The sequence below is a fragment of the Phoxinus phoxinus genome (assembly GCF_949152265.1).
Source record: "Phoxinus phoxinus genome assembly, chromosome: 12".
Lineage (NCBI taxonomy): Eukaryota > Metazoa > Chordata > Actinopteri > Cypriniformes > Leuciscidae > Phoxinus > Phoxinus phoxinus.
This window is the reverse complement of record NC_136887.1, coordinates 21,348,473-21,375,347: the sequence shown is the minus strand read 5'-3', so window position 1 is coordinate 21,375,347 and position 26,875 is coordinate 21,348,473. Positions and strand designations below refer to the sequence as shown.

Here is a 26,875-nt window from a genome sequence, read left to right as displayed (position 1 = left end):
ACCGTGCAAATTATACTTTGTTCTCAAATTGTTAATGTTAACAACATCTGCGTGACTACATTACATTTAATGTGTATTAGGGCTACCTGTACTTCAGTACTCCGTAATTTTATGAATTAAGCGGCGAATAAGTGTGTTACATAATTGAACCATTGAAATATCTTACCTGTCTAGCAGAATTTTTTTTTCTCTGCGTTCATTTTGAACTCCTTCAAAACACGGAGTTCACGCCACCTTTCAAAAGCCCTTCCGATATTTATCCTTGTTTCGCATGGGCCGGTTTGTAGTCTCTTTTTTCTGTAGCCACTCCGAAGTCTTTTGCATTTTAAAACGGGTGAATCTCCAGTTGTCACTAGTGATTTTCATTTGAACCTTTCTGGATCCGCCATCAAATTGAAAAGTTGAATTATATCAAGTGCTGTGAGAAAAGGGTATAAATCTCCACCTCCAACATCCTCACACACAATATAGCCTACTAGTCGGGACACCTTCTTTATGTGTACAGATGTGACGGACTGCAGCTTTAAGAACCGGTTTCTTTTTTACTGCCTAGACACTGAATTTTAGATACCTTTACTGCGTTTTGATTAAATTGTCAGTCTGGCTTGCTAGCACAATTTATATCACAGATTTAATCATTCAGTAACAGCAAGCAAAAACGTCATTAGAAACCAGGAAATTCCACGTGATTATTTACAGCCGTGGCTCAAACGTAGTCCTTTGAAACTATATTTTACTCATAGTTTGCTTATTGATTCCAGGGACTTCTCTGGCCTGCAAGTGAATCTTTGGTCCTTTGCTTCCTCTGCAGGTGAAGAAAAGAAAGAAAAAAATCTAAAACAGAAAAGGAAAGAAACCTCAGATTTCCAGCTCTTAGTCCTCGCATGTATTACCCAGGGATTGGTCTGTACGAACACACACCCCTGATGGAGTCATCTGGTGAAGGCATGGTGCTGTTTTTTGGTTTAGAATGATGGGAGATTTATAGTGGTTTCATTGAACCCACGCCTCGGTGTCATAAAAGTTTATAATATTTTTTCCAGGATGAAGATTTTTAAGCATATCTTTACCTCTAGCATGAAGATATAATTCACAGAGCCTGTAACTCACTGTGCTGTGGCAGAATTTCAAAGCATTAATACTGGACTGCTCGAACATGATAAATGACCTCTTTGACACTCCTCCGCTGAACACTGCACCCGGGTTATACGTGCAGACGGGGGGAACAGGCAGTATCGAGATTACTGTAAAAGTCAAGCAGTCTGATTGCTCACACTTTTGAGTTTGACATTTACTTTCCCCATTGTTTGTGTGCTATACTCCATCTGTGTCGTTTGGCTGACATTATTATCCTGTCAAAAGTTGGAACTGAATCAGGGTAAAATAATGACACACCATATTTCACACGCACACACACATATGCCCGTAAGCACAAAAAAAAAATCATTTTTTCCATCTGTGATTTCTGAGGTCCTAAGCTCTGGAAAATTGAATGAATCCCTTGCAGTGCTCCAATTGCTCTTGGTTTCGTGTATATGTCCACCACTGTAGTGCAACATATATTTTCAAGTGCAGAATTCTCTTATTGTTTTTCTTTTATTTCTCTTCCTTTCAATCCCACAGGCAACATTTCCATCATTACTCCATGGGAATGGCCTTTCTAAAGGCTGGTTGTTTGATTGTCTGCACATTAGCTCCCCCTTATGGTGTAAAGAAATAAAAAACACCTGTCATCCAAATAAGCAAAAGGAAAAGTGTTTTATTCAGGAAGTTTTTTTAAAAGCTTTATTATATGGTCATACATTTATTTATATTCCACCTGTATATTTTGTTCAGAGAAGAAAATAAATACACACACACACATGCTCACAAAAACTTTACTGCGTTCAAGTCTAAAGCATTGAAAACCAATGATTGTGAATGTTTAAGTCTATCTGCATTTAAAGTGCACCTTAAGTGCTATTATATGTTATAGAGAATCACAGGAGTTCATATAGGTATAGTTTTCAAACTGACTAAATCTGTGAATTTATGAAAGATAAATTAAGCAAAGCTGCATCTAATTTAAATATATTATGCATGTTGTTGTTATGTGTGGTTTGGTTTGTGATATGTCTTTAAGTTTAGGGTGGGTAAGGTTTTTAAGTGTTTTTGTAAGAATGCTTTTGAATTATGCTATCCAGAGCTGCATTTTATTTGATCAAAAATGCAGTTAAAACAATTTGTGAATTGTTCCAGTTTACCCGTAACTTTTTCCAATGGAAAAGTTAAATTTTCAACAGCATTACTCCAGTCTTTAGTCACATGATCCTTCAGACATCATTGTAATATCCTGATATGGTTCTCAGAAACATTTATTATTATCAATGTTGATATTATTCTCAGTGTTGAAAATAACTGTGATTTCTGTCATTTCAGGATTCTTTGATGATTCTTTGATGAATAGAAATAATAGAACGTTCAAAAGAACAGATTTTTTTAATGGAAATCTGTTATAACCTTATAAATGTCTTGACTGTCACTTTGATAAATATACCTTGCTGAATAAAAGATGAAAAAAAAAAAAAAATACTGACCCAAAACTTTTGAATTGTGTGTGTATATATATATATATCTTCTTTTTTTTGAAAACTAACATAGCACAGTACAGTGTCTAATCAGAAATGATCTTTCCCTTGTTCTATAGGGTTGTTTTCTTAAAGGTTTGCTCATTTATCTCCCCTCATTCTCATTCAAAGGACCTTAATCCAAGGCCACTCTGTCTTCAGTAATTGGTTGTGATATATTTAAACGTCTCTGTTTATTTTTTGGAGGGAAAAAATGTTTTACCTGTGACTCAGGTGATCAACGCCCTGTGCAACAGCAATTACGCACACCTCTCTGTGGGTGGTCTGTGGGTGGCTTTAGGGCTGAGGGCCAAGGCTGTGGTGCTCGAGGAGCTTCCATTATGTAAGCCTTCCATAAGACATGCTCACCACCGGCCGCCCACACACAGTCGACTTAATGCTACGTTCCAAGCGAGGCTGTAACTCTTCTGCGTTGCCACAGAAACGGATGTACAGTTTCTAACCAACACAGAGGAACAGTTTGGCACACGTTTCAGCCTCTGCCGACTCAACAGGCCTCAAGGTAAACATTCACAGCAATCATAACCACACACCAACTTGTGAAAACCACCTTCTCAGCATGCAACTTTGACCATGTCCCAGATCGTCTTGATTGACATATAAGGCCTCTTGCATGTTTTTGAGGCCGGGTCTCGCCAGGTGAGCTCTGGGCCTGTCGGGGCAGATGTGCGGGCACTGCTGGGTGGGAGTTACCCTGAGGGCCAGCGTGGCTGGATTAAAACTCAAATCCTCCTGAGCTCCACACAGGATGGGTGAGGCACTCAATCACACTGGGAGATCACTGAGAAAGACACCTCAAAGCACTGGATTCATTGATTCATCATGATAATGGGAAATGTAAATTTGGTGGTATTATGGAAAGACATCTCAATGTCATAAAATAATCATTGTCATTTCTTATGATTTCTTTCTTTTTTTTTTTTTGTAGAAGCTACACTACTGTTCAAAAGTTTGGTGTCAGTAAGGTTTTGACAGATTTTAATTACAGATGCATTTAATTAATCAAGATTTACAACGTCACAAAAAAATATTTCAAATAAATACTGTTCTTTTAAACTTTCTATTCGTCAAAGAATCGCGAAAAATTGGTTTCCACAAATAATATTAAGTGCCAAATGTTTCTTGAGCACCAAATCAGCATATATCTGAAGGGTCAAATAAATGCAGCATTGGTGAGCATATAGGAGACTTATTTTGAGAAACAACATAAAAAATTATGGTAGTGTGATTTGAAACTTTTGTCAAGCTCTTTTAAAATGGTTATACTACAAAGTACCAAATTGAGTAGTTAGCTGCACTAGCTTCTAACACTTTTTTTTATTTAAAATGATTTATTTTATGTGATTACATTTACAGCAGTAAGGCCTAACAGGAGCATGCTAGCCAGCCAAACATTGTCGCTTTCATGCGAAAAATGTGATATTAAACAGTGACGTAGCATTAGACACACTACACAGCTTTTAATTGGAAAAAGCTTGTTTCTAAAGAATCTATAGTGTTTTGAATTTGAATATCTGAATCTGTCAAGCTTATGTTGATAACCCTATCAGTTTGAACAAAGAGACTAAAAGACGTAGATGTCTCCAAATCAAGGGAAATGCATGTATTTAGTGTCATGCAAGCTGGTTTTGAGCTTTTCCTAAAGGCACATACATAAGCTCGGCTTTTCCCTCTGAGCTCCAGAGGACCCAATAAAGCTCCTATCACAGAGAGGATATGGGGCATGTTTATCTTTTCTGACACAAACCTCAGCGTCTCACAAATGAAACCACCCTCGCACAAACAATGCAGCCGCATGCTTTCATGCCCTCATCAGCTTTCTGTTGTGATGAGGCCTCTCACCCTTGGATATTTGATGATGAGTTTTCTTTTTCTTTCTTTTTTCTCTTTTTTTTTTGATTAATTAAAAAAATATATTAAACTTATTTCCATTCAGAAGTTTGGGAGTCAGTAAAAATGAGAATATTTGTATTCAGCGAAGATGCATTAATCAATGTTTGTAAAGACATTCCTAATGTCTGTCCGTCAAAGTATCCTGATAAAAGTGTATCACATCTACAAAAATATTAAGCAGCTCAGTTGTTTTCAGCATTAGAAATATTAATAAGAATTTTTTATTGAGCAGCAACTATAAAAAATGATTTCTGAAGGATCATGTGACTGAAGGCTGGAGTACCGAAGCTGAAAATTCAGTTTTGAAAAAAATCCATGTTATTTTAAATTGTAATAGTTTTTTACTATATTTTTTATCAAATAAATGCTGTCTGACCATAATACTTTTTTCAAAGACACTTAAAAAATCTTACAGATCTCAAACTTTTTTGTGTGTGTGTGTTTTTTTTGTTAAAATCCCCTTAAAGGGATAGTTTACCCCAAACTGAAAATTCTGTAGACTCATGTCATTCCAAAATCTAACTTTCTTTTTTCTGTGGAACAGGAAACAAGATATTTTAACTGTAAATCGGCTCATAGGACCACATTGACTTTCATTTTATGGACTATATCTTTTGTTTTTTGTTAAAGTTAAACAGGTTTGGAACAAAGTAAAGGTTAGTAAATGATGACAGAATTGTCATTTTTTTTAGGCAAATTATCCCTTTAAGCACTCCTTTAAAAAGCTATAACAATTCACACCCCATCTGAATTGACCATTTAAATCTCTGATTTTCTTTACAAATTTGCATGGCAAAGTTCTCATGTGAGAAGAAGGCCTTTGTACTAGGGGAAAAAAAGTGAAGGATCTGTCCCCTAGCACTCTGGTATTGAGGAGGCATTACATATTCACAGGGGGGGATCTAATGCAATTATGAGTGTTTACTTACACCATGTGTGGCCCCCTTCTGCTGCTCTGTGCCACTGGCTGCCCAGGCCAGCCAGGAGGAGATGAAAAGACACAGAACGGGAAGCCAGTGTGGCTCTGTTTGTTTTCAGAATTTAGCCCATCTCCCCTCGTGAGAGGCGCTATCTGAGACCCCTGCTAATTAAAGTTACCCAAGAAGGGAAGGAGCGCGCAGAGAAAGAGATGTGTTTGGATATGAACCCAACTCAAGAGCACAGCGAAAGTCAAAAGTGGGGTTCGGCACTGTGGAAAAATATACATAATGTATGATGTGACAGCAAGTAGCCTTGTTAGTTGAGTATGAATGTTTGTTTAAAAGATTAGCTATGGCTTCTTTATTAGCAGCCATCTGAGGAGGTCTCCCTTTAGTGTCTCATTACTGATGCTGTGCACACTAAGGCCACCTCAATTACCTTAACCTCAAATATTGTCAATTAAACAGAGGAAACAAACAAGCGAAAAAACCCCTCCTTTTATGTCGTTCTTCCGTAGTTATTAGTCCCCTCGTGAGATAAGCTCCGTGTGCGCTGATAATCAGCCGAGAGGACGTGTAGGCCCACTTTCTGAACTTAAACACGCCTCACACCCTGATTGTTTGACTTTCTTATATTTTGACTTTGTACCTAGGGACCATGGTGACATTTCACGGGTGTGTGTTTTGTGGCAGAGTTGATATTAAGCAAATCTGCTGCTGCTTATATTTGCGCTTAGGGATTTTAAAGTGTAAGCAAGCACAAGCGGGAAAGGTTTCCGACCACCTGAGGGGAAAGCATTCGATATTTGCTAAATAGATAGAGCCTCCGAAAGCACTCCCAGTATGAGGTTTAAACACACACATTCCTCCCCCCATAAGTAAATGCTCACATTCAATAAATGCTCTTCTCCGGTTTTAGCCAAAGTAACACTGCGACTCCATTCAAACATGAGGTGACCTTCCATTAAAAACCATTATGTGACTTCGCCTGCTCTATTCTACAGTCAAATAGAAATGATGGTAGTTCTTGATGCCGTGGATCTGTAGATCAACAGATAAAATGACAAATCCATTGGAAATCTCCAAGCAGCATATGGTGTAAGATTTAAGCCAGTGAGCTATTGAACCTAAGGCCAGGCTTAGCTGAAGGTAACAGACAGCATATATTCTAAATGTCTCTTGTGTCGTCTGTATCTCTGTTGTGTGGGAGGTAGACAGAGAGTGGTGTTGCAAATTTTATTTATCCTTCCACACCCATGTCCTTTTGTGCAACACTTCTGGGTACACTGCAACAACCATATTTATCTGCGTATGAAAATTGAATAAGGCAAGTCTTTGTTTCATTGCAGTCAAAACAAGTAGAGAATCATGGGTGTTGAGGCCCATCCTCCAATTTATAAACCTGACGGTGTTTCTTAACACTGCAATTACATAATTGCTCCTTAGACACAGATACTAACCATCCATTTTGGTGGTGGCGGTTGTGTGTGTTTGTTTGTGTGTGTGTGTGTGTGTGTGGGGGGGGGGGGGGGGTGTCTTCACAGCTATTACACAACATGACCTCAAATCCTCTACATGAGCATTAGAAAAACCATCCCAAACAAACCTTGTCTCAAACCTTTTCTCCAGTGTTGGGGAGTAACTTACTATCTTCATTACAATTTTAATAGGCTGACGTTTTCAAAAAAGAATTTTGGAAATGCTTCAGGTTTGAATAGTTCATGATACATTAAATGAAATAATATATGTTAATTTACACAACCTGAAATGTAAAAAAAAAAATATTTCTTTACACTTCTGTTCAAAAGTTTGGAGTCAGGGGTAATGTTTTTGAAAGTCTCTTTCAGTCTATTATGCTCACCAATACTGCATTTATTTAGAAGGGGGAAATAATTATATATATTAAGTAAAAACAGTAGCCTATTAAATAATATCGTGAGCAATCATTGCAGTCTTCAGTATCACACGATTCTTCAGAAATCCTTCTAATACTGATTGCTCAAGAATAATTTTTAAATTATTATCAGTTAACTGTTGTGCATCTTAATATTTTGGTGAAAGCCAGGGTACATTTTTTCAGAATTCTTTAATGAATGTTTAATTCATAATTGGAAATTCCAATTTTAAACAATTGTCCGTCCCGGAAAAAAATGCTATCCTCGGTTTCCGCTCGTAATGCCCCTTATTGGCCCTGTCCCAAATGGCACATTTCATATGCACTTTCGGTCTTGTGGACTTACAATGGCTGCCGCGTGCGCGTGTCCGTTAAGTCCGTGAGACCGCAGGGTGTCCCATTTGTCATTTTAGCTCTCAGAAGGGTGCTCGCGAGCGCCCGCTCTGCGGTCGATTTGCGCCATCGATGCACACTTTTGCCGAGCCCGCACTGATGCGCACTTCGCAGCAGACTTCTTCCCGACAGTCAAAGCGGTGTTCAGTCACGAAAGTGCGGACTCAGAGGAAGACCTCGAGTGCTTAGGGTGCCATTTGGGACAGGCTCATATACTGTCTATGGTAATACTGCTAGTTTAGTTCAAACGCTGTTCAAACATAGTTACAAATGCTACATAGCTCAAATGCTGTTTAGTATAATAGTGTAACGTTAGACCAAGTGAAACAGCGCTGTGTTACCTCACAAGTTTAATTAGTCTAATAAACTGACCTGTGTGAGTAGTAATTCAGCACTTGCGGGTAGTTCGGTAGAATGAAATCTCCTTATTCGTTTATATCCGCGGGACTCGCGTGTGGCGCTGAAATCTGTCTCTTAGCAATCGCTACCTGCTTCATACCACTGTAATGTTAAAAAACATGAATGTTGTCACTCATCCATAAACATTATTAGATCCATCAGCTTGACAGCAAGTCCCATCATTCAGCTTATCACTGCGTCATAAACCTACGCCTTTGTTATTGTAAGAGGTTAGCGACCCCTAGCGGCAATTTTTTTTTACATATTGTATCTTTAATTCAAATCTTACTGACCAAAAACTTTTGAACAGTAGTTTATGTAATGTAATTAACATTAACCAAGAATATTAAAAGCTATAAAGTGTTCATTGTTAGTTCATGGTGCCTAATACATTAAAGTTGAATTGAAACTAACTGTAATGTGTTACCATTAAAGTTTCAAAGTTTCTCCCCTACGCTGCTTTTTTCATAATATTACAACTCCACTGGCATGAGAGGATCGTTTTATTAAATAAAGTAGTCGTTTTACCAGTCAAATAATTATTATTTACTCCCTTAAAAATCCCCAACAGGCTATGCTAATCCAGTGTCAACCAACTTCAAACGCAGAGATCCGCTGTAGTGCAGGTGTGCGGCTCCAGTATTGCTGACCTCTCCTAACCCTTCCAGCCACGTTTGATAAGGGGTTTCCCTTGCTAGAGCAGCCAGGACTGTGTCACTGGATCCGGGTTTGCTGTGTTGAGCTTTAGGCTGGGGATGTCTGAGGCATTGGCTGGCATTAACACTAATGGCCCGGATTTACTGCTAAAACAGGGCTTCTACCAGGGTGGTCTTTCACCGACTTAGGGACGCATTCTTCCATGGCAGTTTGGGCTTTGTGTTCATCTAAACTAGGCCACTGTCTTTTTCTCTGAACTCTCTCTCTGTCTTTCTGTGTGTGTGTGTGCTGTCTGTCTCTCTGTCTCAGGTACTTGTTTTAAAGTTATCATTGCCACTGAAGCTTGAGTGTACCATCAATTAAGACAATCCAGAGGCTGTGTTTGTTCATGTTCTCTGCCAAACCCTTTGAGCTCTGAGAAGCACACGAAAGGAAACCTAAAAGAAGCACACCTCTCAAAGCAAAGAAATGCCGAAGAATACAGACAACCAAAACTGCATTTTATGCCTCACCACCACAGTTACAACTTCAAACAAACTTTCAAGTAGACATTCATTTATAATGAATCTTGACTCAGTTGTTCATACTTGCACAGGTCACAATGACGTTTTATTTGTTCACTTGCATTTCCACATGAGAGGAATTCCATCTGACAAAGTCTTCATCTTGACAAATCTTGATTTACCTGCGCACATAAATCACTGCAATTACAAAGTGAACTGACATAGAGACGTTTACATTTCAAAAGCATTACAAGTGTGTTTTTATTGCATTCAGATCAAATCAATTTGTCTCTCAGTCTTTCACAGTCACGCTCGGTAGATCCTGACCCAGATCCTACATGGTCCAACCAGTTTGTCATCTCTTCTTCAGCAACTGGGCCACCTATGTGTCTAACAATTTGGTTAACAGAAAAGTTTACAAATTCATGTTTCCGATGAATGGCATTTCTTGTACAGGAAGGTTTTTCATCCTTATGGCTTTCAGACGAAATTATAGAGATATTATATTGGCAAAAACATGAAAAAATTGGCTCGTATTATCTTTTAACGGGAAGATCCGCTCACATCATTGCATAGTGACCAAGGCTGTTTTGCACTTTCATCAACAGCACCTTCACCTAGCAGTGTCACACATTTAAACACACAGGGGCACCCCCACACACATTTGAACACCCTTGCACACATTAAATATAATAATTAAGGGAGAAATCTTTTGATCCACATCTAAATATTGAGGAAGGCAACTCAGCCCCTTTGACATTTTTTCTCTTCCAAGCTATATTTGCTCAGCAATATTTACCTATGCTGGCATTTCCGTTGTTTGTCAATTTTCCTTATGAGGCTGTCGTGCCTGTCGGAATGATGCACGGTGCTGACTACACATTTGGCAGGGTAAATGCCTGATATTTGCCTGGACCAAGCTCGTGAGAGGAATATGTCTCATATCTGTCATGGTAAGCACACAGGACAAATCGTTATTCTTCATTAGAATCTGATACTCCATTGCTGTATTTGACTTTACCTTCTATTTATATGTCAATCACGTTGATGAAAAACAAACAGCTCAATCAAAGGTCACCACATTTGTGATAGACAAGTGACATTTAAATTGGCAATGGAATCATATTCGAGGTAAAATATAAACTTTTAATTTAAATAAAATACATTTGTTCATTTAGCAGACACTTTGGGAAAACATTACAGCCTATGTAGTATATCAGTCGAGTGGGCCTATTAGCATACGCTGGAAGTTCTTAGAACGATTCAAACTCTCAAACGTAACTTTGATGATTCAGAATTGTGAAATAACTCTTTCGAAATAGCCTGCTTCACATAGAAAACATTGATAAAAGAGAGTAGAACTTCTTACCATCTTACCAAAGTTCTTACCGTCTCTAAAAGTACTAGAGAACAAGGCAATGGCAATGTTTTGTAGAACATAATGTATCATTGAACATTGTTATGTGTTCAGTTAGCTTCTAGTGTTTCAAAAGAGCAAGTATGTATGCGCAAAGCAATTTGTTAAATTAGTTTGAGGTTTTGAAAAGATAATTGTCAACATGAAATAAATGATTGTCCTATAGGCTATATAGTTTATATATATCACTCATCTGTCCTCATAATCTTTATTCAAAACTCCCTCTTGCAACATCTCTTCTTATCCAATGGCGTTTGCCTGCACGAGGGTGGGAAATTTTCCCACGTGATGATGAGATCACAGCAATAGCAAACCACTATGATCCAATCAATTTCTGATGGACAAAATTAAGTCAGTTTTATCCAACCTTAAATTCTGAGTGATTTGTTTAAATAAACTGATTTAAAAGTCATGTAATGCACTGTAAAAGCAGACATCACTTTTTTATGATTCTAAACAATCGACACTACATGCATGTTTTTACAGATGAAACATTGCCAAGCTAAATGACTTTACAATGCGTTATAAAAAAAATAGCTTTCCTGTGATTTTAAAAAATACTGATGCTACAGCTCAAACTAAGATGTGTGCTACTTTTAGCGCTCCTGCTAACTAAAGGGATGCAGTCTGAATGGTCCAATATAACCTAATGGGACTTTGTAAATTTATCCCCTACAAAATGCCCTGCATTTACAAAGAGCGCACTGAACAAGCACCTGTCGCTACTTGTCTTCTATCTTTTGATGTCTCCATTTTTTAGTGATCTTTCTCAGTTTCAAAGAGCAAGAGTCACAGCTTTGAATCTCAATCTCTGATTGATTGCACAATTTGGCAGGGGGTGGGGTAAGCGCGAGGGAGAGACTTTGCTTCATTTTTCCATTTTACGCAAAGATGGAAAAGGGGGAGGGGGATCTGCCAAGAGTATTCATTTGATCTGAATGGAACTACAATTTATTCCTGGACAGCCATCCCAGTTCATCATGGAGAGGCCTTCCCCAGCCAGCCCTTTGTCTCTCATTCTGACAGGCCACAACTGCTATTCTAACCCTCAAGAGCATGCTATATTAAATCAATATATAATATTACCAAGGTCAAAATGCAACCCATGATCAGCTGCATGTTTCCCCAACCCCTAGTGACACGCACCCATCCATCTGCCTATGACAAAATTATTTCTGTTTTTCTAGAGGCTTCTCTCACACAGCATGTCCTACTTGGAGACAATGAAGGCTCAGATGATAATATTATTGTAGATGAGGATGATAACTGGTGGATAGTGGTTTCAAAGGGAAGTAATACATATTTAAAAGAATGGAGTCCTGGTGGTTTGCTCTGTAATGATGTGGAACATAAACACAAGAACATGGATATTCAGCCAAGCCTGAAATGAAATACAGGTTAGAGTCAAACTGAAGAAACTTTGTCTTAATTCAGACAGCACACAAAAGAAAGACAAAAGGAGTGAACAGGGATGTTTTGTAGTACAAGATTGCCATCTACTGGTAAAAGAGAAAATGTACAACCAAATCAAATTCAAGTCAAGCTTTATTGTGTGATACAGTAACATTGTGACTCAATGTTCATTCCTTGAGAATATAATTATTTATTTATATTTTTAAATCTGAAATAAAGCTTCTCTCGGCAGTACATATGAAACCATACTGAATGAAACTGCTGTGTGATGTGACCATTTTTAATGTTTACTACTGCATAATTATGTTGAACAGGATTCAGGGCCAATGAGATCTGAACTGTGGAGATCTGTGCAGTTTAATTGGATTATTGCATAGCATTTGACAACATTGATTCTTCTTCCCTGGATGTAATGTCCGAACAGAATATAAACACGGTTCTGTTTGAGGAAGACAGGACGCTTCCTTCATTTCACATATGGATCACTGTACGAATACTGAAAAAGAGAAAGTGTATATTAGTGTATTTAGTGTATATATATACACACATATATATATATATATATATATATATATATATATATATAATTATTAGTCGATGTAAAGATTTCTGTGTGTCGTATATGCTAAATGAAACAAGATCATTAGTAGGTTCACAGAACTAACCTTTTTCCAGTAATCATGAGATCGAAGGCATGGTTAACCTGATCTAAAGGCAGATTGTGTGTCACAAACTCATCCAGCAGAAGTTTCCCACTCATATAATCCTGCACCAACTTGGGCACCGCCTCAACACTCTTCCAACCTGTCAATCAGATAGGAAGAACATTACATTTTTCTGGGTGTCTTCCACCCAAGCAACTCACATTACTCTAATAAATAATAAAACAAGTGAGGACTGTTAAATGATTAGACCTATCTCCATATCACATCAAACTGGTGCTGCACCTGCAACATACACAATCAGAACACGGCCATGAGTGATATTATAATTGATCAGGCATGCTTTTACCACCAAAATAGGAGCCTTTCAGAGTTTTTCCAAGCAGAATATCCTCAGAGACCAGAGTTAGCTCCCCCGTCCGGGTCCAGCCCACCATCACACAGACTCCCCCTGCAGGACTGCACGCTTCCATAGCAGACCTCTGATTGTACGATAAGATTCATTAGTTTACATGATGTTTTTCTATGACTATGTGGTTTGCAATAGGAAATAGATCTGTTTGACCATAAAAGTATTCCTAAAAATGAAAAAGCTATATAACGATAAAAGATAAAGCTTTACAAATCATTGTAAATGTAAAAGAATAGCAGAGAGTCCACACCGCAACTTTAACAAAAACGGCACAGAGGAACGATATTAGAATCAATTTCAGAGCTATTTTTTGAGACAGAGATAACTGGAGGTCGGAGTAATGGGAGCTCCAAAAGGTTCAGAAAGGTACAAAAGAAACTAACCCCTAACCCTACCCCACACCCCAACAGGCAGCTTTCACGACCAATTGTAAAGACCTTTCCTCCCATTACACCAACCTGCAGATACTCACACTTGGGATATTTTCACTGCTAATGAATGATAAAAACATTGACAGCCAATCAGAATCCATCCTACTTTAAAGAGCTAGAGCATTTAAAGCGGCAGACGACAAAACTGCAGCGTGCTTATCATAAACAAAGTTATTGTGCGTTGGTGTAAACGTTAATACAGTTATCGTTATCTTTATAGTTATTATTATTGGTGTAAACCAATTAACTTACCATAACACCCACGTTCCCCACACACTCAATAGCAAAGTCAACGCCACCATTCGTCAGCTCCCTCAGCACCTCCTGAATGGGTTTATTGTGGTCTTTAGGGTTCACAAACTCAGTGGCTCCAAAAGTCTTGGCGATCTCAAACTTGTCTGGGTTGATGTCAACGGCGATGATCCTGGTGGCACCGGCAGCCTTGCATCCCATGACCGCTGCCAGTCCGACAGCTCCCAAACCAAACACTGCACATGTAGAGCCAGATTCTACCTGGGAAAGACAATGCCCAACTATGACACGGTACAAGCTAGTGGGATGTTATTTTTGAGATTATGCCAGTAGAAATCACACACACATTGGCTGTGTTCACTGCTGCCCCATATCCTGTAGACACTCCACAGCCCAGCAGACAGACTTTGTCCAGCGGAGCGTCTGGGTGAATCTTGGTGACGTTGTCCTCTGGCACAACGGTATATTCAGAGAAGGTGCTGATACCAATAAACTGATGGACCTGCTGATTCTTACAGGAGATCCTGCTAGTGCCATCAGCAAGAACACACTGCTGAGTTTGCTCCCTAGGAAATAAAGAGATTCTGAATGCAACTAATTTAGTTGATCATCCACCTCATAAATCTAGTCAATGAGTTTACGAGAACTTAAAAAAAAAAGACAAACATCACTCAGTCACGATAACGCACCAGTTTTTGGTGCAGAGGTTTGTCTTTGGGCTCACGCAGCGTTCACATTTTCCACACTGTGGCACGACTAGAGTAATAACTTTATCTCCTGTAGATAAATGGTAGAATGCAGTTTTAAAGTTAAAGCAAAATTGTAAAAAACTATAAAGCAGATTTATTTACATGCCTTTTATTTTAACAAAAATATTTTGTATCACTACTAATCTATTTATTTGCTCTTTATTCATACTTTTGTTACATTTTGTAATAAAGGATGATTTCAGGACCAAAAAACAAAAAACAAATTACAATTCAGTATGTAAATATTACAAAGTTATCACTGTCAGTTACATTTTAAATAAAGAATATATCAATGCAAATTATATTTTAACATATATTTGTGTCTATACTTACAAAAATTATATCAATAGTTTGGCAGAAGTTTATTATTGAAAGTTAACACAAAAAAAGCCTCTTTGATGGATTTACCTTTGGACATCTTTGTGACGCCTGGACCGACACTCTCCACCACTCCTGCCCCCTCATGTCCCAAGACCAAAGGAAAGGGCTGGGGATTCATAGTTTTACCAACCTCATACAGGAAAGTCCAGTCTGTGTGGCATACTCCAGATGCTATTATCTGACATGGGTCAATTGAAAGTCATTCGTCTGATACATAAATAGTGCCTGGCTATTGATACATCACAATTGCATCTTTATGCAAGACTACATACATGTGTTGTATGTAAACAGATTACATACAGACTGGGTTAATGAAGTGTAATGGACATACCTTAATTCGTACTTCATGTGCTTTGGGAGGGGCAACCTCCACTTCCTCGATGGAGAGTGCTTTCCCTGGTTCCCAGGCCACTGCTGCCTTGCACTTGATCACCTTATATAAATAAATAAAAAACTGAAATCTTAATGTGATTCATTTCACAGTCTTAAAAACAACATCATTTTTTGATGACAACTATGTGATGATTTTCTTTCCCGTGTCCTTACCTTGCCCTCAGTTTCCATGATAACCACACTTTTAATACAATGAATCGTTTCCAAAGTTGTCAATAAACAGTCTCCTAAAAGAACAGGAATGACAATTAAAGCTTGAACGTGTTAAAACATTTTTTCTTTCTTTCTTTCTTTTTGTACAAGCTGACTAAGAGGGGGCAATAAATGATTTTACAGAGACGGGAGCTATTCTGTATTATTAACCTTCAGACTTTATCACCAATGGGTTTAAAGAATGCGTTATTTAATGTAATGTTATAAAATAATGGTATTTGTATTTTCTATGTATGCATTTATGTAAAATGTAATATTTTTTATGTGATGTTACAGATATAGATTTTAAATTGGATCATCTTGTAATTGTTTGTTTGTGTATGCCCGATGAAGGACATGGGACCTGATACGTTGTGCTTAATAAAGTATTTTTTTTTATATTTTTATATATTTGCAAGTACATAAAGAGTGAGGGATTTTTTTTTATATATCATTTTTGGCTATCTCTTAATATTTTTCCAATGCACCCATCAATTTCCTGCAGTTGTCAGGTTAATTGTTTATTGATGTACAGACAGACAAGGAACAAAAAGTTTGCTCCCCTCCTCAATTATAGTCATAAATGCATTAACAAATGATGCATGCAACCCTTTTCAAAGTAGTATTTTAAAAAATAGAACAATCACTATATATATATCACAATCATACAAATTTTATATTGTGTTTTTTAAATGATAATTTTGAGTACTAATATGAAAATGAATGTATTGTTGCAAAATTTTAAAATGTTGTGATGGCATATTTTAAGTACTACCCCACTTTAGCTTAACATGTTAGATGAAAGGGGGCAGTAGGTTGCATGTAAAGTGCATCACTTTAAAGCTATTCTGATGGATTATCATCATTAAACATGCGGTCATGATTTACCTTTATGAACCATATCATACATTAGCTAAAGCCTAGATATTTAACTAATATTTATATCTGCACACAGGCATGAGGTTGCATATATGGTGGCATGTGTGTTTCTCACCCTTGTGTGGTGTAGCAATAAGGAAGTATGAAAGTGCACTATATCATATGTCACTGCATTCTTGTTTTACATTACAAACCATGCAACCCTTTTCATAGCAGAATGAGGTTTTGAATGTTTTTAGAAAACCATACACATTTCTTTTCATTAAAAAACCCTTCACTTTACCTTAAAAAACAGTTCAAGAACAAATCATTGCCTAATATTATTGTACTGACGCTATAGTAAATATGTTTCGAATTCATTCACATTGAGGAGGATTGTGATATCCCTCAAGGCTATAAAGTAGTTCTGAGTAGTTTACCATATTTAAAACACATTCAATAAAGCAGATGAATGCATGCACAGATTTACAGCATATGTTTGCATTCTATTAATAACTTACATTCAGAGCTGTTTTTGTCAGGGCTCGGGAGAGGATCTGCTGCTACTAGTGTACTTTGTACCAGTGCACAGCTGCTATACGATTATTCAAAGCATATGTTACTGGATGATTGACCAATCCAGCAGCTGAACAAGCTGCTGCCTGCATGTGATTGGATAACCCACAGATAACTATGGGTCAGCCTTCCTCTTCCCAACAGGGGCAAAAGCAAAATAAGTTTGATTGTGATCAGTATCAAATGAAGCCCCATGGAAACTAGCAACTCTTGTGGATGTGTGGAATATAAACAAGAACTAATAAATATTCAACAAATATTAGCCAAAAGCAGTCTGAAGGCACACAGAAAGCAGGGATACTTACTTCTCTATACAGTGCACAAGAAATGAGAGATGAGAACAAGTAAACAAGGTTCAAAGGCAGTGCAAGCATGCCATCTACTGCTAATAGAGAGAAGATACAAACGAATCAAATTCAACAGATTTGGCTTTATTGTGTGGAACAGTTTCTGATCATAACAGACATGTTCCTTGTATTCTCCTTGAGAATATAAACAAAGAACAAACAATGCCCTGTTCAGTGAATATGACTTTTCCTTTCCCATACCTTTATATAAGTGCACCTGTGCTATAGCTACTGCATACAGGAAATGAAAAGGGACCTTTGGATTAGCAGATACAATAGATTATCGTGGTCTAAACATAGGCCTCTCTCTCTTTTCCTGTGTACATATTACAACACAGTGTTTTATAATGGCAGTAAACTGTCAACATAACAGCAAATATAATTTCTTAAACTTTTCACTTTCACTACACACTTTGAATTAGCCTTTCATTTGGATGGTGCATGGCTTTTAAAGAGGTAGAAGAGGAACCCACCTAAAGCACTGATATCATGTGTTCTGTTTAAAGGATATTGGGAATCTCCTGCATGTCACATCTCAATCACTGTCCGAATACTGAGAAAGAGAGAAAGATATCCAAGACGTTTAAAATATATATATTTTGCATTTCATCCATAGACCTGAAACAATATTATCTTCACTGATACAATATATATACATAAATATTGTAGAGATTCATCCATGTATGTTTTTTTTTATCTCATAATTTGTAATCAAAATTTATTTTCTCTCCAACTTCCTTTTATACAATAGCCTATATGAACATTCTGAACATTACAGTAAATAGGCATATAAGAAAAGCAACATTTTCTGGTGCTTTTCGTCACAAAAACAAATCCATGATTGTGTATATTAGTAGATGTGAATACCGTACAACTGACCTTTTTCCACTGATCATAAGATCAAAGGCCTGGTTAATCTGATCTAGAGTCAGTCTATGTGTCACAAACTCATCCAGCAGAAGCTTCCCACTCATATAATCTAGAACCAGTCTGGGCACCGCCTCAACACTCTTCCAACCTGTCAATCAGAAGAGTAATTACTTTATAATTAGTATTCATTTTTCACATTTACCATCCAAACAGCTCACACTTCTCTAAATACAGGAAAAATTGCCATGGGGCAATCATGGCATTTACCTCCAAAATAAGTGCCTTTCAGAGTTCTTCCTAGCAGGATATCCAGGGGGGACAGAGAAAGGTCCTCCACCTCAATCCAACCCACGATCACACAGATCCCCCCTGCGGGACTGCATGCTTCCACAGCAGCCCTCTGGTCAGAGGAAACTGTATTAGTTCAAGTAACCACAAGACACATTCAGTAAATTATTTTCTTCTACATAGCAAATTGACTTGTTCTAACTTCAATGTTGTTACTATAAGCATCTTTGAAAAAATTCCAGTTATTGGAATAATAATACACATTGGTTATTGGAACTTACCATGACTCCCACGTTCCCCACACACTCAATAGCAAAGTCAACGCCACCATTCGTCAGCTCCCTCAGCACCTCCTGAATGGGTTTATTGTGGTCTTTAGGGTTCACAAACTCAGTGGCTCCAAAAGTTTTGGCGATCTCAAACTTGTCTGGGTTGATGTCAACGGCGATGATCCTGGTGGCACCGGCCGCCTTGCATCCCATGACCGCTGCCAGTCCGACAGCTCCCAAACCAAACACTGCACATGTAGAGCCAGATTCTACCTGGGAAAGACAATGCCCAACTATGACACGGTACAAGCTAGTGGGATGTTATTTTTGAGATTATGCCAGTAGAAATCACACACACATTGGCTGTGTTCACTGCTGCCCCATATCCTGTAGACACTCCACAGCCCAGCAGACAGACTTTGTCCAGCGGAGCGTCTGGGTGAATCTTGGTGACGTTGTCCTCTGGCACAACGGTATACTCAGAGAAGGTGCTGATACCAATAAACTGATGGACCTGCTGATTCTTACAGGAGATCCTGCTAGTGCCATCAGCAAGAACACACTGCTGAGTCTGCTCCCTAAGAGGCAGAAAGAAAAAAAAAATGTATCAGAAAGAAATTATAAAAAGGATATAAGGGATTTTACATAACATTAGCAACATGGAATATTAAGAAAAAAATCTTCTTGAATAACCTTTTTTTTAATTAATAACACTCAATCATATTAAATAAATCAAATAAAAAAATCCTATTTAATCATATTGAATGATCATTCCAAATAAAACTGAAATGCTAACAAACTAAAGTCAATCTCTATTTAAAAGCAAATGTTAGCCCCAGACAACAATGTTTTTCTTTTATTCTCCTAACCAGTTTTTGGTGCAGAAGTTTGTCTTTGGACTCAGACAGCATTCACATTGTCCACACTGTGGCAGGAACAGAGGAATGACATGATCTCCTGCAGACACATGGTACATGATAATGTTAATATATATATATATAAACACACAGTACAAACCTTTGTTTTACACACTTCTATACTCATGTATCAAAATTTTAGTGATTGCAGTTTTTCTCAGTCGCATTTCTCAGATCATAACTGAAATTATCAAAACTACTTGTTCAGCCTCCACATCATCTAGTCACTTGTGCACATCATTGAAGCAATTTTTATTTCTTTTGAACAAATTGCAAATGCTTTGGTACATTCATGCGATTGATTATGTACAGTTGTCTGCGGTTTACATTATCAATTGCTTATGTCTTGTTGCTTAAAATGTTTTATACTGGTTCCCTGTTGAATAGTCTTAGGCTACCCCTCAAAAAATATAGGCATTAGTTCATTGCATAAGTCATTAAATGCAAAATGTTTGAACTAGTTTCATGAACTGTCAAGCATATTTTCTATACATTTATATTATACTTTTTTTTGTACGTGTCCTGAATTGACAAATTGTGGAGGAGAATTTTGAATTTCATTACTGAAGGTAAATATAAAGGGATTGATCAATCAATTATCAACCAGTTCTCTAAAATAGCTGTAAACACAAGTTATTTTTGTACATAAAATAATATAACACAAACACACATACAAGTATACAGTATGTGTGTGTGTAAATATATATATATATATATTGTCTTGTCCTATTCTTTATATCGCAATGACATTGTACTGTAATTTTGAACAGTAAAAGTGTCACTGTGAATCCAGTCATCTCTTACCATCAATATCCCATATACAGTAATGTGTCAGTTTGTACTGTCAAAATGTATATATGCCATACAGAAAGTGCGGTCTTGTGCATTTTCAATCAGTCATCAAAATTATAGCCATACATCTGAAAATACTGACAGAGTACGCTGTTATATTGACAACATGACTAAGAATATTGTTTTATAAACAATGAAACAAGGACTTGTCATTTTGATGGCACTGATATGTTCATTGACATTGGCAAATATAATAATACTTACTTTTGACAGATGAACTAAGGATTTTGAGCAAGTTAAAGGCTTTTGCAGGTAATCCATTGTGTGGTGCGGATTGTACGAATTGTTTTGAGAAATAAACTTACTGATTTGTAAATCTTAAAGGGATAGTTCACCTAAAAATGAACATTATGTCATCATTTACACACCCTAAAGTTGTTCCAAACTTGTATGAATTTCTTTCTTCTGCTGAACACAAAAGAAGATATTTTAAAGAATGTCGGCAACCAAAGAGTTGATGGACCTCCATAGTATTTTTTTCTCTCCATATTATGGAAGTCAATGGATATGGCCAATCCTGTTTGATTGCCCATATTCTTTCAAATATCTTCTTTTGGGTTTAGCAGAGGAAATAAATTCATACAATTTTGGAACAACATGAGGGTGAGTTAATGATGACAGAATTTTTATTTTTGGTTGAACTATCTAAGGAAGATTCAAGAAATGAACCAAAGCGACTGAGAAAAACTTTAAGATTATGTAATTGAGAAAAGAGAAATCCATTTCCATTTATAAACATTTCATATCTTGTTAGAAGTAAAAATATTATGATCAAGTGTTTATGATTGATTTTTTTGTTTACCTTTAGACACCTTTGTAACTCCTGGACCAACACTCTCCACTGTTCCAGCTCCTTCATGTCCCAGGATTAAAGGAAAAGGCCGTGGCTTCATTTTAGCATCATCGTACAGGTAAGCCCAATCTGAGTGACACACCCCAGATGCTGCTATCTGACAAGGATTGATGAAGAGTCTTTGCTCAGTAAAATACAATAATACTTGGTCCCTTAAAAGCACAATAAAAATGTAAGATTAAGAAAAAGTCTACATTTATACTATATGTAGGCCTAGCCTAGCATGAAGAATATAACAAAGCTACCTTAATTCGTACTTCATGTGCTTTGGGAGGGGAAACCTCCACTTCCTCAATGGAGAGTGTTTTCCCTGGTTCCCAGGCCACTGCTGCCTTGCACTTGATCACCTTAGGATACATATATACATTTTATTAAATGTTATTCATCAAAGAATCCTTATTAATTATCATGGTTTCCACACAATTCCAACATTGAAAATAATAAGATGTTTTGAGCACAAAATCAGCATATTAGAATGATTTCTGAAGTAACGTTAGTTGTTTAAAATTGTAACAATATTTAACACTACTGTTTTTACCGTTTCTATCTGATTGAATAACTGCTGCCTTGGTTGAATCTTTTCAAAAAAATAAAAAAATCTTACCGACCCCAAACTTTTGAAAGGTAGTGTCTGTAAATATGATAACGTTAGTCTATTAATGTCCTCGTATGTCCTTACCTTACCCTCAGTTTCCATGGCAACCACACACTTCGATAAAGTGAATCTTTCCACTGTGGTCTTCAATGTTATAGACAACGTTGCAGAAACCGAACATTTATGACAATTAAAACGCTGAAACAAAACCATTGATGATTAACTTATACAAAAAAGTTATTCCTGTCAAGAATTTTTCCCTGCCTCCTAATTCTAGTACGCTACTGTACAATTCAGCATATAAACATAACATTTTAACATTCAAAAAGACATTCAGCGCAGGAGATGCATGTTACTAATAGCTACTCTTAACTCACTCAATGACTACTGCTTTTATCGGTGTTCAAGAGAATGTTGTTGTTATTGTTGTTAGCACTTGTTTTCTGCTTTGCGTATTCCGAATTTGGGCCAGACATCTATGATTGGCTTACCGTCTTTCTTCTGCGCAACGGTTGCGGAATCAAAACAAGTTGGAACGTGATCTCCATCTAGTGGAGCTGTTTAGGAGCTATGTTCATTTAAAGCAAAAAACAAAACAACAACAACAAAAATCACCATTAGTTCCAAAACCCGGATGACTTTCTTTCCTCTTTGGAACACAAAATGTTAGACAGAATGAGCCTTAGTTGCCTTTAACTTTTTATATATGAAAAAAATTACGGTAGCCTAAATGGTAAGTACCTCCCCACAACTCCCTAATAGCCCAATGGTTACGTTATAGGGCGGGACAGTGGGGCCAATTAATGACACCTGGTTTACGACAATCCACTTGACTCAACTACCACAACAACAAATGCAGTGCTTACCTAGAGTGAGGGGAAAAAGAGACTTATGGCTTTACTAGCTGTAATTGTGCTTTTTGTTGTAAGATGTTGCAGCACATTATCAGCTGAAGGTAGATTAAATATTACATATTTAAAAAGTACACATTTTTAATTGGTCAATGTCTTTGACTGAAAACATGCCTTTTTATCACCTCTGGGAGTGTGGGTTTGGAAACGGCTGTGCTTGGAAAGTCGACAGTTGTAGACAGTTCATATTTTTTGAATAGTCTATTATTATTATTTTTAGCATATGCCACAAGTGTGTTGTCAACCTTTAGTTTTGTTTTATACCTAGAGCCCCCTCGCTCCTCTAATGAAGCCAACAGTACAGACGCCACCTATGGCTTTGTGGCCTGTGCGTTTGCAGTGCTGTTGTATGGAAGTTACTTTGTTCCTGTTAAAACGATAGATACCGGCGATGGTGAGGTGTTCAACTGTACTTTTACATGCCATACTAACATTTGACCAACCTTGCTTCAAAATCTGCTGCCTTTACAGGAATGTTTTTCCAGTGGATTTGCAGTTCAGCTATTTGGTGTGTTGGACTGGTTGCTGACACATTGTTTCACCGCTCAAGAGTTCACCCTGCAGCTATGCTTGGAGGAGCACTTTGGGCAACTGGTAAAGTGTATGTGAGCGAATAAACGTGTTTAATATACATAGATGTCATTTATAACAGATTTACCTCTTAGGAAATATAACCGCTGTCCCAGTTGTGAAGTTTATTGGCCTTGGTCTTGGAATTTTGCTTTGGGGATCTAGTGGATTGCTAATTGGATGGGCAAGCTCAAGGTGAGCTGGCTTGATGTTTGACAGAAGGGACTTGGGGATGTATTGCACTTCCTGATGTTAAACTTTGGGGCATTGATTTATATGCTGGTCCAGGGTTGCGTTTCCCAAAAGCATTGTGAGCCAGTTGATCGTAGAGAACATTGGTGGCAATAGACCTTATTCACAGCAGGGCCATCTGTGAGGGATAGATAAATTTCAGTAGACAAAAAAAATAACTCCATTAAATATGAGTTGTGGAAAATAAGTGATATAGGAGCTTTATTCAGCGTTTTACAGCGGATGCCACTAAAAACAGTAAGTCTATCCCCTCACCGCCTCACTTTTACACGTCGCTGCTCTGAATAAGGACTATCGTCTCCATGATCAACTTGGACTCGCAATGCTTTCGGGGAAACGCAGCCCGGGCATTAATGCAGTTTGAGCTAGTTGACAAGCTAAGTTAAGCAGTCCACAAGTGAAGTGAGACAAGCTGAAAAAATACTGTGGGGAATGTTTACTTGATGTAGCTTGTCAAATAATTTCTAAATATGTAATGTTAAGTAGTTTGTCAGATAATTGGACTTTTTTTAATGTATAATGTCAAGAAACACTTTCTGATGTAATCTGATTGTTTATTCACGTCTTTTTTAATTTAGAGTCATACTTTTTCTCAGTATAAATGTATTGCGTGGTTTAACTTTTTTTTTAAACAATGTTTTACACAGAGCTGTGTGTTTTGGTAACATTTAGCGATAAGGTTCCATTTGTAAGGTTCTATAATACTTAACATGAACTAAAAAAATATCTGTTAGCCTAATCTTAATGTAAATTTCAACATTTACTAGTACATGACTATTTAATGGACCTGAGCTAACACAAACTAACAGTGAACAGTTGTATTTTTATTAAGAAAGATGAACTGTAACACATGTATTGCTCATTCTTAGTTGATGTTAGTTAATGCATGAGCTGATGTTAACTAGTGGGAGCTAATTGTAAAGTGTTATCCATGTTGTTTGTAATTGAAGACAGGGGTAAACTTACCTCTTTAGTCATTCCTTTTTAGGTTTGGTTGGTTTGGGCTGCATTCAGAGGAAGTGTCCAAACCGATACTCAATTACTGTGGAGCTGGCCTTTGTCTGCTAAGGTAATGGGAGATGTATTGCTTATGTGTTTTGATTTAAATTTCCCTTCTTAGCAGGGAATGGAATAATGGAATGTAATAGATGATGTTTCTTTGGCTATTAATGATTTTACAAAGTAACATTGTTCATTCAACTAAGAAGGTGCTTTTAGTCCTCAGAAATCCTAATGGAAAGGAAATGCTTCAGGCACACCTCTTTAATATGGACAGACAGTACCCCCATCCCCCCCCCCACACACACACAAAAAAAAATCTAGTTCACTTAGTTACACCTAACAAAGATCCTTTTGAGATGAAAGTGCTGCTGTCTTACTCGCTCAAAAGTTTCTCTGAAATTGAAAATGCAATATATTGTGTAAGGCAGAATAAACCTCCTAAGACCTGAAGTCACGTTGTATTGGATCTACAGTTCCATCTGATTTTATGGGATATGGAATAAAAACGTCCTTGTGTTTTATTTATTGTGAGGGAGAACTCTCTGGATTAGTGTTTATTTTTTTTCTCATAACACAATCTTGCCTTTGTTTCAGTGCCATCATATTCTTCTTTGTGAAAAGTGATGTTCAGAAACGCACATCTCCTGATTCCATGCCTTTGTTGATTGATGATATGGTACGTTATAGGGCTTTTCCACATAAGAGCTTTTTGGATGTTATGTAGAATATTGTTTGGTGTATTTTGTTTTGGATACAGACATCTTTGCTGACATTGTGTGCATGTATTCCAACATAGATGTTGAATCAAGACATCATAAACCCCAGTGATTCATGGGTGGACACAATTTCACCAAAGAGCAAAAGAGTGTTGTGAGTATCTGTAGGGCTTCCTAGTTCCAGTACATTTCGTGTTCTTTGTTATGTACTGGGATGTTTGAGGGCTTTTTTCTGTGCTTCTGTATAAACAGTTTGTGACTTTATATTTATGGCATTTTCCACTTTATACTATTATATTGTAAAATCTCTAGAAGATTAATATCCAACGCTTTCTCATCCTAGGGCGTCATATACTGACACGTTTGACATTTCGTCTACATCCAACGCATGGCTCCCTTTAGCTTCAATATGACACGCACAGAGCTTTGTTCGGTTATGGTTGGGTCTGGGGTAGGGTAAAGGTTAGACCGCTAGGATGCGCCTTCTAGCCCATATCGATCTGCGTCTCATATTGACGCTAAAGGGTGCCATGTGCGTTGGATGTAGTAGATGTTATGTCAAAAGCGTCAGTATAGGCGCCTTGGGATGAGATCGGGCTATCAAATCTATGTAATATTTATTTTCTATTATATTCTCTTTGTTACAGGGGCTGCATCTTGGCCATATTTTCAGGTGTCCTTTATGGCTGCTCTTTTGTGCCTGTTTTCTATATTAAAGTTCATGCCAAATCCAATTCAAGTGTGTTCACTGGATCCAGTTGAGAATGGTATGTATATGCATGCATGCATGGTATGAACAAGTAGTTTAAGTATCAATGCTATTTTTACAGTTTAATAAGGTGTTAAAAAGCATTGTATAGGCTATTCTAACATGTTTTTCTGTCCGTTACAGAAATTGGACTACTGCTTTGCCCATTACAGTGGAATTTTTCCTCACAAGCACAGTGTATTTTCTTATTTACTGCGCAGTCATGAAGAACAGGCCTCGGATCTATCCCAGAGCCATCTTACCTGGTAATTAATGTGTATTCCATTCCATCATCTTTATTTCAACTTGGATGAAAGGGACCGTGTTGCTTTACAGCTCCACCATATTTGTGGAGTATTGCAAAGCAACTGTATTGTTACCGGTAAAGTTTACTGTCAGCTACTGGACACGATTGCCCTGAAAATATTCCTCCGCTTTCTACTGAATATTTAGTTCCCGTGTTTCTAATTCTTCATGTAAAATCTTCCATGCAGGTTTTCTGAGTGGCTTGATGTGGGGATTAGCCACATATGCGTGGCTTATGGCAAATTATTACCTTAGTGCAGTGGTCACGTTCCCTATAATTAATGCTGTAAGTATGGCACAAAAAAATCTTTCATGTTCTTATTCACCTTGCATTGAAAATCGTAAGTAATGACAGTG

The 26,875-nt window shown here is 37.4% G+C and overlaps 2 protein-coding genes across 9 annotated transcripts in view; one reads left to right on the top strand and one right to left on the bottom strand.

Annotated features, from left to right (window-relative positions):
* Positions 1 to 12,231: 12,231 nt before the first annotated feature.
* On the bottom strand, positions 12,232 to 22,740 carry LOC307007719 (alcohol dehydrogenase class-3-like). 8 transcript variants are annotated; one of them, XR_013799659.1, is made up of 11 exons: positions 22,505 to 22,740; positions 22,098 to 22,211; positions 21,664 to 21,765; positions 21,368 to 21,515; positions 19,666 to 19,753; positions 19,155 to 19,374; positions 18,809 to 19,069; positions 18,507 to 18,639; positions 18,249 to 18,387; positions 17,843 to 17,922; positions 15,548 to 15,623 (listed from the first exon to the last, which is right to left on the bottom strand). XR_013799659.1 is itself a non-coding variant. In XM_079630007.1 (10 exons), exons 2-10 carry the CDS (start codon positions 15,565 to 15,567, stop codon positions 12,588 to 12,590), a joined length of 1,137 nt encoding a protein of 378 aa, XP_079486133.1. In that variant the 5' UTR covers positions 15,568 to 15,623; positions 18,249 to 18,377; the 3' UTR covers positions 12,232 to 12,587. The 8 variants fall into 8 exon arrangements, 4 of the variants coding, with proteins under 4 accessions (XP_079486133.1, XP_079486134.1, XP_079486132.1 ...); XR_013799660.1 differs by lacking the exon at positions 15,548 to 15,623 and adding an exon at positions 16,977 to 17,407; XR_013799661.1 differs by lacking the exon at positions 15,548 to 15,623 and adding an exon at positions 16,977 to 17,404.
* A 34-nt stretch (positions 22,741 to 22,774) lies between these two features.
* The window catches only part of tmem144b (transmembrane protein 144b), a gene marked incomplete at its 3' end in the record, with an annotated part of 6,325 nt that continues 2,224 nt past the window's right edge, over positions 22,775 to 26,875 (top strand). Inside the window, 12 exon segments of the mRNA XM_079631047.1 lie at positions 22,775 to 22,968; positions 23,193 to 23,318; positions 23,396 to 23,518; positions 23,590 to 23,689; positions 24,735 to 24,815; positions 25,343 to 25,424; positions 25,545 to 25,618; positions 26,112 to 26,223; positions 26,226 to 26,231; positions 26,357 to 26,392; positions 26,394 to 26,478; positions 26,707 to 26,804. Coding sequence (XP_079487173.1) covers positions 22,905 to 22,968; positions 23,193 to 23,318; positions 23,396 to 23,518; positions 23,590 to 23,689; positions 24,735 to 24,815; positions 25,343 to 25,424; positions 25,545 to 25,618; positions 26,112 to 26,223; positions 26,226 to 26,231; positions 26,357 to 26,392; positions 26,394 to 26,478; positions 26,707 to 26,804 — 987 coding nt within the window. The 5' untranslated portion in view covers positions 22,775 to 22,904.

Bases quoted from the DNA above. Each gene is read 5' to 3' on its own strand.
- LOC307007719 (XM_079630005.1), bottom strand. From the start codon at position 22,561: ATGGAGATCACGTTCCAACTTGTTTTGATTCCGCAACCGTTGCGCAGA. The intron at 21,766-22,097 runs GTAAGGACATAC...ATGTATCCTAAG, and splicing joins CCATGGAAACTGAGGGTAAG to GTGATCAAGTGCAAGGCAGC. The intron at 19,754-21,367 runs GTAAACAAAAAA...ATGTGTCTGCAG, and splicing joins AGTTACAAAGGTGTCTAAAG to GAGATCATGTCATTCCTCTG.